The sequence below is a fragment of the Pinus tabuliformis genome, chromosome J (genome assembly GCF_031772625.1).
Source record: "Pinus tabuliformis cultivar Carrire ecotype Pingquan chromosome J, CPIR1, whole genome shotgun sequence".
NCBI classification, from domain to species: Eukaryota; Viridiplantae; Streptophyta; class Pinopsida; order Pinales; family Pinaceae; genus Pinus; species Pinus tabuliformis.
The window spans coordinates 307,103,110-307,119,765 of record NC_142295.1 but is presented as its reverse complement, the minus strand read 5'-3'; the positions used below and the strand labels follow the sequence as shown (position 1 = coordinate 307,119,765).

The following is a 16,656-nucleotide window of genomic DNA, read 5'->3' as shown; positions in this document are numbered from 1 at the left end:
CCCCTAGAAGTGTGTTTGGGCCTTTTAAGAATTATTTAAGGTTTGAGAGAATAAATTGGATGGCAAAGAACCCATGGAGAGAGGTAAAAAGGTTTGAAACAATTGAAATTGCTAGCATATCTATTGAAAGGACCTTGACACCCTCTAATATTAATGTGAAATATAGGTGCAATGGAATTTGGCTAGTCAATTATGATGCTCTTACCAATGATGAGGCTTGTAGCCAAGTTTTTGAAATACCTGGTGATAAAGATGCAAAAGTTGTTATAAACATGTTGAGTCTACCTCAAGGATGTTATCATCTATTAGGTGATGATGATGAACATGGCAATGCTACTTAAGAATATGATGGAGCAATTCAAGAAAATATAGTAGTTTTTTATGACAAAAACCACATATAAATTTTACAAATGCTAATCAAAATTAAATTGTTGACATGAATATGATTGAAGGTGGTCGAGTGATGGGAAGCATTAATGAGCTGTAGAATTTTCTCTACAAATCAGCTAGCTCACTGATATCATGTAGAAATTTCACCTGCAGATCAAACTGATATATGCAATGTACTAGAGCATAATACTAGATCTACATCTACCATAAACTTTGTGGAAGCTTAATCAAACATGAGCAACATCAAGCATGAACACATATAACTGATAAGAAGGAATCAATCACATAACATAGAATATATCATTGGGGAAAGCACCAGCATAAAACCCCAACTCTATATTATCAATCAAGTGGAAATCCTCAACAACATACAAAAAGAACCAACTCAAAAGCTATCCTTCTCTCTCTGTACTCTGATGCTCTGTATCATGAACCAATCTAGTCCTGTATATAAAGGCTGCTCCTCTGGTCCAATCCCCTATTTCCTTGCGCAGTTTTGATTGGAATTCAATTACAAAAGCACATGTAATTGTCCTGATCATACCTACTGTCAACCATAGGTCCAACTATGCAATCCTTGAGGACACTAGTTCCACTTGCATGCAAGGAATATTCCAAAGAAAGATCCAAGCATCTGATAGTACACTGTCCCACATCTGATATCAACTGGGTCTCTGACAGAACTAACATGCAACAGTTATCCATGAGTGAATCCTCAGTTATCTAAAATAATAGTTGTCACATGCATGCAAGCATTAACAAACTATATTTTATTATTTTAACAACTTGTTAAAATAATCTAACTGGACTTGACTAGTTAGAACTAAGTCAATTGATTCTCTCATTATAGAACTCATACTTATTCCCTCAATCAATGGGACAACTCATGTGCATGCTCACAAAGACTTCAAATTTGAGTTTCCTTAACTAATTAACTCAACTGAATTAATTAATTAATATTTCCAATTGCTGTTAAGACCAAAATTAATTTTACTTCCTATAGATAGACTAGGGACTGCTATAAATAGGAAGGGACCCAAAAATGCTATTTTTAGAACTTTCTATTTTTAGCAGTTTCACCTCTCACCCAAGGTGGCCAATGACCTCACTAGCCAAACTGCTATTTTTAGACATGCTATTTTTAGGACTTCTATTTATAGCACATTCTAAATTTAACATTTCTTGTTGCACATTTTTCAACATGAGCAATTTGCATTGCCAAGCCAAGTGACCCTACATGAGTGGTTGGCAGAAGCCATGATGAATATGAATTGAAATGATCTTTACGAAGACTAATGAAGAAATCCTTAACATGCCTTCATTGTGCTGGGCCATAAGGTGTTTAGGTGGTGGGGACCAAAGTTACATAAATCCTTTATTGTTGGTCTATTAAACTCCATCATTCAAGGTAGGAACCATTTGTTGGTTGGGTAAGATACAACTATTCAAGTAAGAGAAAGGAAGGTCAGTAAGTAAGGTGGGCATGTTTCATTTTCCTACTTGCATAAAGCCTGCTTGAAGGGGAGGGACTTTTAACACAATGACTCAAAACAAAAGATTACATCGTAAGACCACAGGTAAGGTTCATGGGTATGTGATTCCCTCGCTTCAACACTTCATGACATGGTAGAATGACTTTCATAACTTATATATTTCTTGAAGAACGGAGTGTAATGACCAAATATCATATGGAAGGATGAACTATCTGAAGGTCGATGGCTTAACCCGGAGAGCGAATGAATGTGTTTATAAATTGCCCCAACTTCTCCTTACAATGAGGTTGCAAATTTGTAGAAGCAAGAAAGTCCTTTGTCACAGTTAGGCTGGCATTTGAGAAATTGGTTTGATATGGAATCAACAAGGTAGTGATGAAAACACTCAAGGAAACAAAATTTGGGAGAAAAGTAAAACAAAATTTGTACAAACATTAATCTCTCATAGCTTAACAAAAGTGGTAGAGAAAAAATTAATTTCTCCTACCTTGACAGAAATGGTGGTCAAGATCAACTCATACAAGAACTTTGTTGTGGAATATTATCAAAACTAATAGAAGGATATGAAAGAGTGTACAGTGAGAACAAAACTAATAGAAGGATATGAAAGAGTGTACAATAAGAACCTTGACAAACACGGCCACTGAAACTTGCAACATTATTTGTAGGAAGAGAAAATTATGTTTTTTTTTCCAAAACATGTATGTTAGTATATTACAGTTTAATAAATATGTTTTTCTATTATCATATATGGTTTCATACTTTAACAAAACATTCTCCAAAACTTTACAATGTTTTATTATTTAGTGAAAGATTTGTCAAGATCTTACAAGATTTTATAATTTAGTGAAAGATTCGCCATGACTTTACAAGATAATATAATCTGGTGAGATATTCGCCAAAAAAATATATATACATATTATATTATTGATAAAATTGCCTCCCATTTTTCCTATGTATCATGGGTATTTTCCCATTTATTATACATATAAATTTTAGGTGATTCTTAAAATTTTAGGATGGAGAGAACCTTAAAAAAACTCATATAGTTGATTCATATTCAACAATCATTACATATAGCTACAAAGCTTAAAAAGAAAAATAATTGATAAAAATTGTAAACAATGAGAAAAATAGTTAAATTTTTTATCATATACACAGAAAAAAACTGTCTTAAACCCCAAAAAAAAAATATTAAATTATAATTTGCATGCCAACTACCATATATTCAGCTTTGCTAGCCACTGAATAATTATGGGTGGACCAATGAGCCACACAGTTAGAAAAAAACACCTAAGAAATCACCAGCTGATGATCTTTTATTTCTGGATAATTTTAGATATTCAAGTTCTACAATCACAACTTGATAAAAATCTCAAGTGGGGGAGTTGCAGTAATCAGTGGCCTGGACCGCTAAAGTAGGTATCTCGTGCATACAAAGATGTAATTGCGGTGACTTCTGTGTTGGAATGACTGGCACATTCGTGTTTTTCTTGACCACTTGCAAAACCAACCATCACATTAAAGACTCAGGACACGAGAAAACAATTTTAATTCACACAAACCAACTTAATACTTCTATTATGAGATAGAAAAACGGGATTCAGGTCAGATTCAGAGGTTCTTCATGGCGACACTGACATGCCAGACAATGCAAAGATTGCTCGTACCAAACTCTGATATCCCGACACTTCATCTCGTAGTATACAAAATGCCAAACGACCTTTAGAACAATCACATAACAATATATAGAGAGACCCTGTATAAATATTTCAATTATTTGATCCCTTGACCTTTGTGGCCTTTGTGGCCTCCACCATGTCCAAGGATTTATCCCTGGAATGGTCCTTTTTCCAGAACTTGAAGCTGAACAGTCTCACCCTCTCCTGTAACATCACCTCCACTTGCTCGAAGGACAGGCCCTTGGTTTCAGGCATGAAGACCAGGGTGAAAAAGAGGCCAGCCACCGCTATGCAGCCGAACAGTAAAAATGTATCAGAGGTTCCAATGGCCACTGTCAGAGTGAGAAATGTCTGTGCCACAATCAAGTTGGAGATCCAACATGCAGTTGCAGCAATTCCTCCACACAGGCCCCTGAACTTGAGAGGGTATATCTCAGAATTGACCACCCATGGGACTGTGCCCATTCCAGGGGAGAAGAATGCGATGTAGAGAGCCAGTCCAATAATGGCCAGGAACCCCATTTTACTTGGGCATCCTCGAGTGAACCATGGACGATTGCCGATTTTGCTGCAAATATCTTTGGTGGTGGAGTTTGCAATCAAGCATGCTCCAGGCAGAAGCTGCAAAAGAAACACGAAACACAGATTATATCAGCACATGGAAATTGATGGTTTGACAGAGGCATTTAAATCAAATTTTGATTTTTGTTATTTAAAATGAGTTTTTGATTATATATATGGATTCAGTACTCTGGAAAATTTTCAAGTTACATAATTTATCATTCAAATTTGTAACTCCAACAAATAATTACAAAAATTCTGAGTAAATTAAACAAAAATATACTTAAAAAAAACCCCAAATATATAACAAATAAACCCAATAAACCCAGACTAAAAAAACCTATATATTCTTTTTTCAAAAAACAGATACAGGGAAAAATATTAATATAGATTAAAATTCCAGAATCCCCAACATTTCCACATGTCAATGGAAAGATAAAGATAAAAACATGGAGATTTAACAGTCCAGAATATTAAATTTCACTGAACCCAATACCCACACATGTTCATGTAACAAAATAACAAAATAGCTTACAGCATCACATATAAAAGTCTTATAATAGTGTAAGACCTGACACCCACATCACAGTCAACTTGCAGTGATAGGACTACTACCTAGAAGGATCACAGGGATAACAAAACCCAACATCCAACATTTAGACATCTTACCGTAGTAAAATAACTTGTAATGTCACATGATAGACAGCTTCTACAATACTTAATAAGGCATCACAACCAAACCCCGCCGAGATTGCAGACATGTCAGTAATACCAGCCAGGAAATAAGATAACGATGGTACTATAAATTGAATATAGTGATATGACTGATTTTTATTTTGATTGGTAGATTTCAGGAATATTTGAGAAAAAACGTCTGTTTAGCTGCTGTCATTGAATTTCAAGATATTTTCTGAACTTGCAATTGGAATAAGTTCAACCAATAATATGTCATTATTGATATGTCACACTATTATTTTAAGATATTTTCACTGCAATTGAAATAAATTATACCAGTAATATGCTACTATTGATATGTCATTATATTGTTTAAGAAACCAATTACTAAATCTCAGACAAATTACCAAATCCTTTGTTTTTATATTGCAGATTTTAGAATATTTTGAAAATAATTTACACAGAGGGAAATGACAACTATTTGAATTCACTTGTTTTATCAAATTTCCCAAATATTTCTGAATCTGCAATTTCAACCTACAAACCACCCAATAAAAAAGCAGAACAAATAAAGAGAGAATTTGAAAATACCTGATTTCCTGAGGCAGCACAGAAGCCACAGTCCGGATTGGCCTTCAGGCATCTCGTACAGTCCCAGATCCCTGGGGCTTTTGCATAAGCTGGGCAAGTATAGTTGGCGTAATGCTGGGTTGCGACACTGCTCACCAGAGGCGAGTGGTGCGCGGTCTGATAGAAAACACCGGCCAACATTCCCAGAGCTAAAATACATCCGCACAGACTGAATATCACGAGTTTTTTCCTTCCCGCTTTGTCGATCAGATAAATGCTCGCAATGGAACCGGAAGCGTTGAGGCCCGATGTGATGAGCGAAAGCAGGAGAGCGGTCTGGTTGGAAGCGAATCCAGCCAATTGCACAATGGTCGGACTGTAATACATAACGGTGTTGATTCCCACAAATTGTTGAAATACCTGCAGAGGATCACAATAGCCCCAAATCATGAGCAGAGCTTACCATATTTTTCCACTGGTTTATACTTATCTTGCTGCAACCCCAATACTATAGTTGTTGGTAGATACTGGTGTATAATTATGTGCTTTGTTGTCAGATTAATTGGGTTTAGATTAATTGGGTTTATTTTAGGTGGTTAAGAAGAATTATTTTGTTTTTCGCATTTAGATCTAATTCTCAAATCCAGAAATTGTTTTTATTTTGGGTAGTTAAAAAGAATTACTTTCTTCTTTCCACTTAGATTCAATTCTCAAATCCAGTAATTATTAGTTCTTTTCTGTGTTAATTAAAATTATTTTAAGTTATTAATGAAATTTATTTTATCTTTCATATTTAAATTCAATTTCTATAATTAATAAATTAAATTAATATCTAGTATATTGTTATAATGGTTTTTGAGTCTAATTATTGAAAATATGTGAATATCTTTAAATCCCTGAAAAATATCTTACTTTTTTGAAAATTATTTTATCTTTACTTATGTTGTGTATTGCATGAAATATTATATATTTGTTTATAAAACTAAATGAATTTATCTTTTCCCCACAAATTTTTTTCCTTCACACAAATTGAACTTTAAATTTTAAATTATAATGTAACATTAAATAACTATTTTTTACAACAAAAAAGACATCTTTATCTTATCTTGATTGATTGCAGATTCTGGAAATATCCCAAAATGAGATAAACAATCAGACAAAATAAAGGTGTCAATTGTTTAAAGACATCTTTATCTTATCTTGATTGATTGCAGATTCTGGAAATATCCCAAAATGAGATAAACAATCAGACAAAATAAAGGTGTCAATTGTTTTACGTCGTTACTGTCCATAAGATTGTAGATTCTGATTGCAGATCCTGGAAATATCCCAAAATGAAATAAACAATCACAAAAAATAAAAGTATCAATTGTTTGACCTCGCTACTATCCATAAAATTGTAAATTTTCTTCTAATTACTTGAATTTTAAATTTTAAACAACTAATTTTTCCAGAAAAAAACATTCTTATTCTGATTATAAATTTTGGAAATATCCCAAAATCTAGCAAAATCAGACAACACTCAATTGACATATCCCAAAATCTGGCAAAATCAGACAACATTCAGGTCAATTGTTTGACCTGTACGTGAGATTCTATTCTGTGATATTCTTCCCAAAATCTACAATTGGGATAAGTTCAGCACTGTTAGTTACTTACTATTTCTTAACAATGTTGCCTTATTTCAATTTTATTTTTACCTGAAGGCCCACACCCACGAACAGCGCATATCGTATTTCTTTGGTAGACCAAAGCTCCGAATACCGAACGTTGCCCGAGGATCCCAGCTGCTGTTTTTCCAGCTCCAAAGTTTCCTTGAGGGATTGGATCTCTTCTTCAACCTCATCGGGCGAGTATATCCGTTTCAGAACTGCCACAGCCTCGGCTTCTCCTTTCTGCAAATCATTTCAGCCGATCAAATACGAGGAAATCCAGGTCAATCAATCAAACTACCGGAATTTCAAGACACGGTTGACTAACTACCTTTCTGTACAACCAACGAGGAGATTCCGGCAGGGTGAGCATCAGAATGAATTGCAAAAGTGCTGGCATCCCTGCAACGCCCAGCATCCAGCGCCAGGTTCCCGGTGCCTGTTGATCAATCAAAAATTTTCAAACGATCAAATTGATATAATTTTGCTAAAGAATTTTAGAATGGTTTCTAAGTGTGAAGTGTTCACTCAAAATATAAAGTTTTTCTTATATATACATACACCATCTTCAATATTATGTATATACACCATCATAATATACACCATCATTGTATTTTAATTTTTAATAAATTGATAAAGTCGGAACAAGATTCTGTAAACTTTTATTTTATATACACAATTATTACTTTGTTTTGGTTTTTTAAATAACTAAAATCTGAACAAAATTCAAGATCAAACCTCACGAGGAGTGATAAAAAATAACTAGAAAACAAAACTCAAGATCAAACCTCAACCTCAACCTCAGTGATAAAAAACAACTAGAAAACAAAACTCAAGATCAAACCTCAACCTCACTACGAGTGATAAAAAACAACTAGAAAACAACTAGCCTAATGACCAGCTTAAAGACTGGCACATAGCCTTAATTAAAAGGGTATTTCCTCTGCAATCTGTTTTTATGACTGGTTGTTAAGGAAAAGATTTTCTGGTTGTTAATGAAAAGATTTTTCTGGTTTTATGACTGCATACCTTGGTGAAACCGAGATTAATCAGATAAGATAAGAACTGACCGCCAGTGATCAGGAACCCATTAGTACTAACTAACGCTCCTCTCACTCTGGCAGGCGATGACTCTGAGATATACAGCGGAGCAGTCATGGAGGCCATCCCCACGCCCAATCCCACAAACACTCGCCCAGATACCAACACGCTCGGGTTCGGCGCGGCAGCCATGAGAATAGCTCCGAGGAAAAACAGAGCATCCGCCAGCAACAGCGCGAATCGTCGCCCGAACCTATCGTTAACCCAACCCCCAAAAGCCGCCCCGACTATCGCGCCAGCAACGGCCATGCTAACTATAATTTCCTGCAACCAACAAACCCAACCAATCAACCCAAACATCCAACTAAAAACAAAAAACAAAAAAAACCATTCAGATTCATTAAATTCTCATTACCTGTAGCGTGGTACTGTGATCCACTTGTTTAAAATCATCTCGAATGTACAAGAGAGCTCCGGAAATGACTCCTGCAAAATCAGCCACCATTATTAGACATCTCCCCAAAAAAAACTGCCCTGCATGAATCAAATTCCTCTCCATGCAAATTTAAAACTGCCCAGCATGAATCAAATTCCTCTCCATGCAAATTTAAAAAAATTATTCTGGTTAAAGATCTCAACCAAAACGACCAAACATTAATTTTATCTTCAGATCTAGAAAGCATCAAGAGCGTAAAAAATTTCATTCCCTCTCAGAAAAAACATGGTTAGTGGTTCTTCAAAGAAAAAATCCTCTTTATGCAAATCCTCTGCAATTTTCTTTAACTTTCCTTCCCTCTCAAAAACCCATGGCTAGTAATCCTTCAAAGAAACAAAATCCTTTTCATGCCAAGCTTTTGCAAATTTCCAAAGAAACAAAATCCTTTTCATGCCAAGCTTTTGCAAATTTCTTTACATTGTTGAGTTTCCACAATCAAATTTTTTTAAGAATTGTTTTCCAGATCTATCACATAAAAAACTTTAGAATTTTAGTGTGGTGCATCTCATAAGTGTGATTTATCTTAAAAAAACACACTTATTAACATGCACCACACTTATTACATCTTCACTTTTTTTTTTCAAAAGAAATACTTGATGGGATGGGCCATGCTGTGTGGTTCAAGTGAAAAATTTGTGATAAATTTCTATGTGATGAATCTGAAAGATGAATTTCAAGTGAAAAATTTGTGATAAATTTCTATGTGATGAATCTGAAAGATGAATTTCAAATCAATTCTAATCGCATAAGTTTCAATTCAATCTTTTTTAACCAAAAAATTTGACCATCTTTTGAAAAACACTCCTTATTCACCTGTGTCATAGCCAAAGAGCAAGCCTCCCAGGCCGGCTGACAATGCAAGCCTCAAAACGAACGGGTTTTGTCTGATCAGTGACAGACAGTTTGTGAATTCCTCTTTATCGGGCTTTGTCGGACCACCCTCCATCTGCTTCACCAAAGAAAACAGCAATGGCGTTTCAGAAATTCAATCAAAGAAAAAAAACCAGCAACAACAAGCACAGAGACTCAAGGCATGCTAAAATTGCCTTAGCATTCCCTGGCAACAGCAACAGCAGCAACAGGAACAGTAACAGCAATAGTTCAACAGTATTAGGAAGCAACTTCTTTTTTTCGTCTGCACTTCCCACCTTTGCCTCTCAAACTATTCTCCCCCTTTGGAGTCTGCGGCCCCTCCTTTTATAAAAGCAAAAGTCCGGTGGCCTGCCCGCCGTAACTATTCTTTCACCCCCCGAGTAAATCGTGGGACGGGGAGTTATTAACCCTAAGTCATGGCATGCTGGAATCCATACATGCCGTCTTGTAGTTCGTTGCTGAATCTGCTACGTGTCGCTCTACCGTAGGAGGCAGAGAATCACTTGAATTTAGTTAAGCCTAGAATATGGATAAACCTCAGAGAGAGTTTGAGTCTAACCTGGACTTCTCCGACTCCCCCGTTCTCGTACATCCTTAACGTCCCCATGACATGGGCATGGGGAATTTAAGGGGCAAATTTCTATTAGTAATCTCAAAAAAATTACGCATTTTAGTTGCATGTCTTGTCCAAATATTGTGTTTGGTCACGATATTTTTAACAAAACTATTATTAATCTTTTTCCTAGTTAATATTTTTTAATATGGTTGTTTGAAATTTTTAGCAAAACTATTTTAATCTTTTTTTGGTTAATATTTTTTAATCTTGTTGTTTGAAATTTTTAGCAAAACTATTTTTAATTTTTTTCCTCGTTAATATTTTTTAATCATGTTGTTTGAATTTTTAGCAAAATTATTTATTTTTTAATCATGTTGTTTGAATTTTTAGCAAAATTATTTTTAATCTTTTTCTTTGTTAATATTTTTTAATCTTGTTGTTTGAAATTTAGCTAAAAACTTTATGGCATTGGCTATCAGAGAACCCAAAGAGCGGGTCCCAGGTGTCCATCTTCCTTATGTACAGGGGGCCACAGATAAGATTGCTAGGATTCTTAATAGGCATAATGTCCCCTCGACCTTTAGACCCCTCAACACCATCCGTAAATCCCTCAGATCTGTGAAGGATCCTATCAACCCTAAAGACATGAAAGGGGTTTATATTATTCCTTGTTCCTATGGGGCACCCTATATTGGTGACACTGGTCGCTCCATTAGTCAAAGGATTAGTGAGCATGCAGCGGACCTCAGGCATAGGAGAACCAGGCTAGGGTTTCGCAATTCCATCACCGAAAATTTAGTGAAGCCCTCTCTTCCTAATTGAAGGATTATGATTTTTATTAATTAACTTATTTAACTTTGATAATCTTTTCTTGTTACTTATTATTATTATTATTATTGATTGATTTATTTATTTTTATTTTTATTTTATTTATTTATTTATTTATCTATTTATTTATTTTTATTTTATTATTCTTTATTTATTTATTTTTATTTTTTTATATATTTTTATTATTTTAATTTTTTTTATGGTTATTTGTTACGTTCTAATTAATTAACTAATTTATTTTTATTTTATTTATTTTTTATTTATTTATTTTAGTACATTTTATAACCAGTTTCTTTAATTTACATACATTAATATTTATTTATGTATTTTTATTTTTATTTTTATTACCTCATTCCAATTATATATATATTTTTAAGTTACCTCGTTCCTATATTTTTATTAATTCTAACTAACTTTTATTAACAACCTATTATTATAATCTTTATAATTTTTAATTATTAAATAAATAAATGAATTAGTTTTTTAACTAACCATTAACCCCAATTCAAATTATTTTATTTTTGAATAATAATTAAATAATAATAATAATAATAATAATAAATAAATAAATAATAGTAATACTAATATTAATAATTTGACCCTGGTCCCAAGGTCAAAATTGGTCGTTGGTCGAATTAGCCGTTGGTCGAATTAGCCGTTGGAGACTTAACATGCTAAGCTGGATCTGTTTCTTCAACTTGTCCTGACGATGAACCACACTAGTTGGTTCGAAACGGGTCGACAAATGATATTCTATGTGATTTACGTTGAAGAATCTCTCATAAATAAGTATATTTTGTCAGCTAATTTTATCTAAATTTTAGTTAAAAATTTAAAAGAATTTAGTTTAACTAGTATAATTTTTTCATCAATTTTATTTAAAATTTGGTTAATTTTGAAAAAGGTTAAGAAATTTGACACTGCTGAAGAGCTTAGCCTAAGATGGAGAACACGGAGCTCTGGTTCTAGGGTTTAACGAATCACTTGATAGAGGGTACCAAGCATCCATGGAGACACAGGGAGGAGGGAGCTCCACTCCCTCCTACAGTTATATGGTAGCAAACAAAGGAAGAGGAGGGAGAAAGCACAAACCTCCGCAGCCCTTGGAGGTCAAGGCAACAAACACAGAAACGCAGCAGGCGAAAGGCAACGAAACCATTGTAGATCAAGGGGCCCATGAAGAAGGTTATCAGGAGGAGAAAGAGGAAGACATAGGTCAAGGATTAGAGACCAGAGCTAAGATGGGGCCTTGTAAACCCAAGACCACAACTAAACCTCGGGTTATTCTGAATGATCCAGCCCTGCAAGCGCACAAGGATCACATGGCTAACAATACCATCATATGTAAATTTATGGGAGTCTGGCCATCAGAGAAAGCGTTGTACACCTGGATAAATACAACTGGAAACCAAAGGGGGAGTTAAATATACATCTTGGATCCGAAGGTTTTTTCACTGTGGTGTTTACGAACATGGAAGACAGAGACAGAATTTTTGAAGGAGGGTCATACTTCTTTGCAGCTGCTGATCTCTATATGCGGCCATGGACGGTGAACTTTGTGCCAGAACGGGAAATCTTCACTTCGGTACCGGTATGGATTTGACTATACTCCTTACCCTTAGATTACTGGATGCCTGAGTCTTTAAAAGCTATAGGCAATAAGTTAGGTCATTTCTTAAAAATTTCAAAGGCAACTCTAAGGGGAAAATATACATCCTATGCTCGTATATGTGTGGAGATGGACCTATCAGGAGCCCTTCCAAATGAGGTCATTCTATAAGTCTATGACGAGGAATGGGTTCAAGCAGTTAACTATGAATATATCCCGTTCAGATGTCACAAATGTCATGAGCATGGGCATCTATCCAAAGATTGTCCTCTCAATAGTAGGGAGGAAAACCTAAACACCAACAAAGGAAAAGACCAAACAGGTTTCACCAAAGTAGAAGGAAAAGGAAAAGGAGGAGGAAGGAAGACACAAAAGAACCCTAGTGTGAATGATAAAACAAAAATTTACAACAGTTTTGAGATCTTAGGAGAAAAAGAAGTTAATGGAGGGAATAAAAAGAGTACAGAGGCAGCCAGGGGGAAATAAAAAGAGACCAACCTGGAGTACACTCAGGAACAGAATGAACACACAGTGGACCCTTTGAGTACCATGGAAGTAGAAAATGACCAAGAAATGACTCAGAGTGAAAGTGGTACAAAGGATGAAGATTTACAGGAGATCCTGGAAAGGGAGAACCTAGAGTTGGAAAAGTTTCTAGAACAGGGAGGCAACCTAGGAATAAACTCCATCCCTCAGGAGGATGTGGACAAAGTCCAACAGATATTCCTTAACAAGGCACATCAATCAGCTGTAGGGGTCAAAAGGGGACATGACAACCAGGAAAACAAAGGGACTTCCTCAATAGGATTAATAACAAGAAAACTAATAAAGAATACAGGCAAGAGGAGGGGAAGAAAAAGACAGAAAGAACTACTACTGGAGTGTGGCAAACTCATGATTGATTCAGGAAGGATGAAAGACCTTTCTAGTTACTCCTTCATAACCCCACCTCAATGAAGATCACAACCTGGAACATTAGAGGACTAGGGAGCAGAAGAAAACAGAGGAATCTCGGTAAAAGGATTAAAGAGGAAAAACCTGATATAGTATTCATATAGGAAACAAAATGCTCTGTGGAGAGGATCCACGAAAAACATAGCAAATGGGTCAATAGATATGAATACCTTGAAGTCAAGGCAAATAAATTTGCTGGTGGTATTCTCACTCTCTGGGATCCACAGAAATTTGTTGTGATTGATGCAGAGGCATCCAGACATCGCCTTTCTCTGATTTTCCAACCGGTTATGTTATATGATCACCAATGTCTATGGTCCGCAACCAATGGAGGACAAACTACGACTTCTCATAACACTGGAGGATGTGAAAAAGAGATACCCAACTCTACCCTGGATTCTTGGAGGTGATTTTAACATAACAAAATCACTCATGGAGAAGAAAGGAGGAACAAGAATACTTGGTAGAGACTCAATTTCCTTCCTGAACTTCATCACCAATATGAAATTGGTTGATATGGAAACAAGCAATGGAATCTTCACCCGGAATAATAAAAGAGGGGACTCTACCCAAGTGACCTCAAAATTGGACAGATTTATGGTTTCAAAGGATATTCTTCTCAAGGGAAGCAGCATTACTGCACTCATACTACCTTTTGAAGGTTCAGATCACTGGCCTGTCCAATTGGAAGCTTCCCTTTTTGGCAAACCAAGGAACACCCCCTTCAAGTTTGAGAATGTGTGGCTCACACATTCAGATTTCCTCACAAACATTGAACAATGGTGGAAGGAAGAGCTTCACCTTCAAGGCACAAAGATGTTCCTTCTTCACTGCAGGCTCAAACACATTAAAGGTAGACTCAAAGAGTGGAATAAAAAGGAATTTGGTAACATCTTCAAAGCTAAAGGAGAGGTGGAAAAGAAACTAAAGGAAATAAACCAGATTCTTATCACAGAAGGCTATACAAATGAAAGGAAAGAGATGGCAGAGTCACTCCAGCAGGAGTGGGACAACAGATGCCTTCAAGAGGAAATACTCTGGAGACAGAAATCCATAGTACAATGGATTAAAGAAGGGGAGAGAAACACCAAGTTCTTTCATAGATCCACCATAGCTCACCGAAACAACAATAGAATTGTGAAACTTACGGATCAACATGGTATAGAGAGAAACACTCATGAAGAGATGGAGAAAGTTCTACTCCAGCATTTTCGGAAAATTGTTGAGGAAACCTCAGAAGACAAAGACCAGTTTACAGAAAAATTCACTCAATACATCCCTAAATTAGTCACCATAGAAGATAATTTCAATCTCAATAGGCCAGTATCAGAGGAAGAAATTGAGGAAGCCATGAAAGAGATGAAAAATGGGAAAGCACCAGGCCCGGATGGATTTAATGTGGATTTTTTCAAAGCTTGTTGGAGGATAGTGAAACAGGACATCCTGGAGGCAGTGGAAGACTCTCGAAGATATAAGAAAGTCTTAAAGGCACTCAATGAATCTTTCATAGCCTTAATTACCAAACAAGAGAAGGCCACCTCTCTAGACAGATTTCGACCGATAGCATTATGCAATGTGATATACAAAATTATATCCAAAGCTATTGCCAACCATCTCAAACCTCTCCTCCCAACCCTAGTGTCAGAGGAACAAACGAGCTATGTGGAAGGAAGACAAATTCTTGATAATATAATTCAAGCACATGAAACAGTTCATTCACTCATAACCAACAAACAGGTAGGAATGATAATGCAGCTAGACATAGCAAAGGCCTATGACAAACTTAGCTGGTCGTACATAAAAGCAATGTTAAAAGCCTATGGCTTTGATCACAATTGGATCAAATGGGTTATGGCGCTAGTTACCACTGCCAGCTGTTCAATTCTTCTCAATGGCACTCCTTCCAAAACCTTCAAGCCTTCTAGAGGTCTCAGGAAAGGAGATTCTCTTTCTCCTTTCCTCTTCATTCTAATGATGGAAGGGTTAGGAAGAGCCATTAGAGCAGCTAGGGAGGAAGGGAGAATTCAGGGTCTAAGACTCACTCAAGGTGGGGACACAGTGACACATCAGCAATTTGTGGATGACACTATGCTTCAAGAACACCCACTGTTAAGGAAGCCAAAGCATTCAAACAGATTCTGAATGAGTTTGCCAGAGCATCAGGCACAGAGGTAAGTCTCACTAAATCAAAGATTTTATTTTTCAATACAGATATTTCAATTCAAAGAAATCTTTCCAGAATTTTGGTCTTTCAAAGGGAGTCATTGCTTGTGAAGCACCTAGGATTTCCTCTCACTGACAAACCGCTTCATAAGGATATCTGGGAGCCTGTTCTTAATAAACTAAAAGATAAGATCAGCAAATGGACAAAGAGAGCTCTAAATCTAGCAGGGAGACTGATTCTCACTAAGGTTGTCCTCCAAAGTATCCATATCTATATGCTATCTGCCATTCCAGCACCAGCCGGTGTAATGACAAATATAAGAAACATTCAAAGAGACTTTCTCTGGGGGAAAGGGGAAGAAAAGAAGAAATGGGCCCTTGTGGCATGGGACAGAGTATGCAAACCTAAGTCCCATGGTGGCTTGGGTCTTCATGACCCAGGAATTCTAAATAGAGTTCTTGGAGCCAAAATCTGGTGGAGATGGCTGAACGAAATACAAGCCCCTTGGGCAAAACTCTGGAAGCACAAATATGCTAGCGAATGGCAGGAGGAAAATCTCATCAGAATGACAGGACAAGTAAAAGGTTCTGCAATTTGGAATAGGGAATGGGGGAACAAGCCCCTAATCCAAAACCATAGTTTTTGGGAGATCAGAAATGGGAACCGGGCTTGGTTCTGGGAGGACAACTGGCAGCAAGAGGACAATCTCCGAAGTGAAAAATTATCAGACATTCACACTGATACCATCAACAAAGGATTAAGGTGGGTAAGTGACTATTGGGACCAAGCAAGGAATGATAAGAAATGGAGAACTTGGAAACTTCCAGATTACAGTGGAATGGGCATGTTGCATACTCAAGCTATAGCCCTTCAAGGTCTTTTAGACAAGAGACAAATCTTGAACTCAAACTTGAACAATCAACTAAGATGGGGGAAGAACAAGACAGGTCTCTTCAACCTCAAGGAAGCCAAAAGAATAGATGTCAGGCTCAACCTTCCAAACATTGATAAGACGTGGAAAGAAATCTGGGAAAATCCTCATTAGATGAAAGTAAAACTGTTTAAATGGCTGGTGCAATAGGGCAAGATTTTGACATGGGATAACCTAAGAA

The 16,656-nt window shown here is 36.2% G+C and overlaps 1 protein-coding gene across 1 annotated transcript; it reads right to left on the bottom strand.

The window, feature by feature from the left end:
- Positions 1 to 3,162: 3,162 nt before the first annotated feature.
- LOC149226964 (putative inositol transporter 2) lies at positions 3,163 to 9,761 on the bottom strand. The gene is made up of 8 exons (XM_089377647.1): positions 9,607 to 9,761; positions 9,374 to 9,506; positions 8,480 to 8,550; positions 8,053 to 8,388; positions 7,355 to 7,462; positions 7,072 to 7,266; positions 5,393 to 5,791; positions 3,163 to 4,186 (listed from the first exon to the last, which is right to left on the bottom strand). The coding sequence occupies exons 2-8, from the start codon at positions 9,504 to 9,506 to the stop codon at positions 3,656 to 3,658; spliced, it is 1,773 nt and encodes a 590-aa protein (XP_089233773.1). The 5' UTR covers positions 9,607 to 9,761; the 3' UTR covers positions 3,163 to 3,655.
- Between the last annotated feature and the right edge of the window lie 6,895 nt (positions 9,762 to 16,656).

Coding starts and splice junctions, on each gene's coding strand:
- LOC149226964 (XM_089377647.1), bottom strand. CDS start 9,506: ATGGAGGGTGGTCCGACAAAGCCCGATAAAGAGGAATTCACAAACTGT. Junction 8,551..9,373: donor GCTCTTTGGCTATGACACAG/GTGAATAAGGAG, acceptor CTGATTTTGCAG/GAGTCATTTCCGGAGCTCTC. Junction 7,463..8,052: donor TTAATCTCGGTTTCACCAAG/GTATGCAGTCAT, acceptor ATTGATCAACAG/GCACCGGGAACCTGGCGCTG.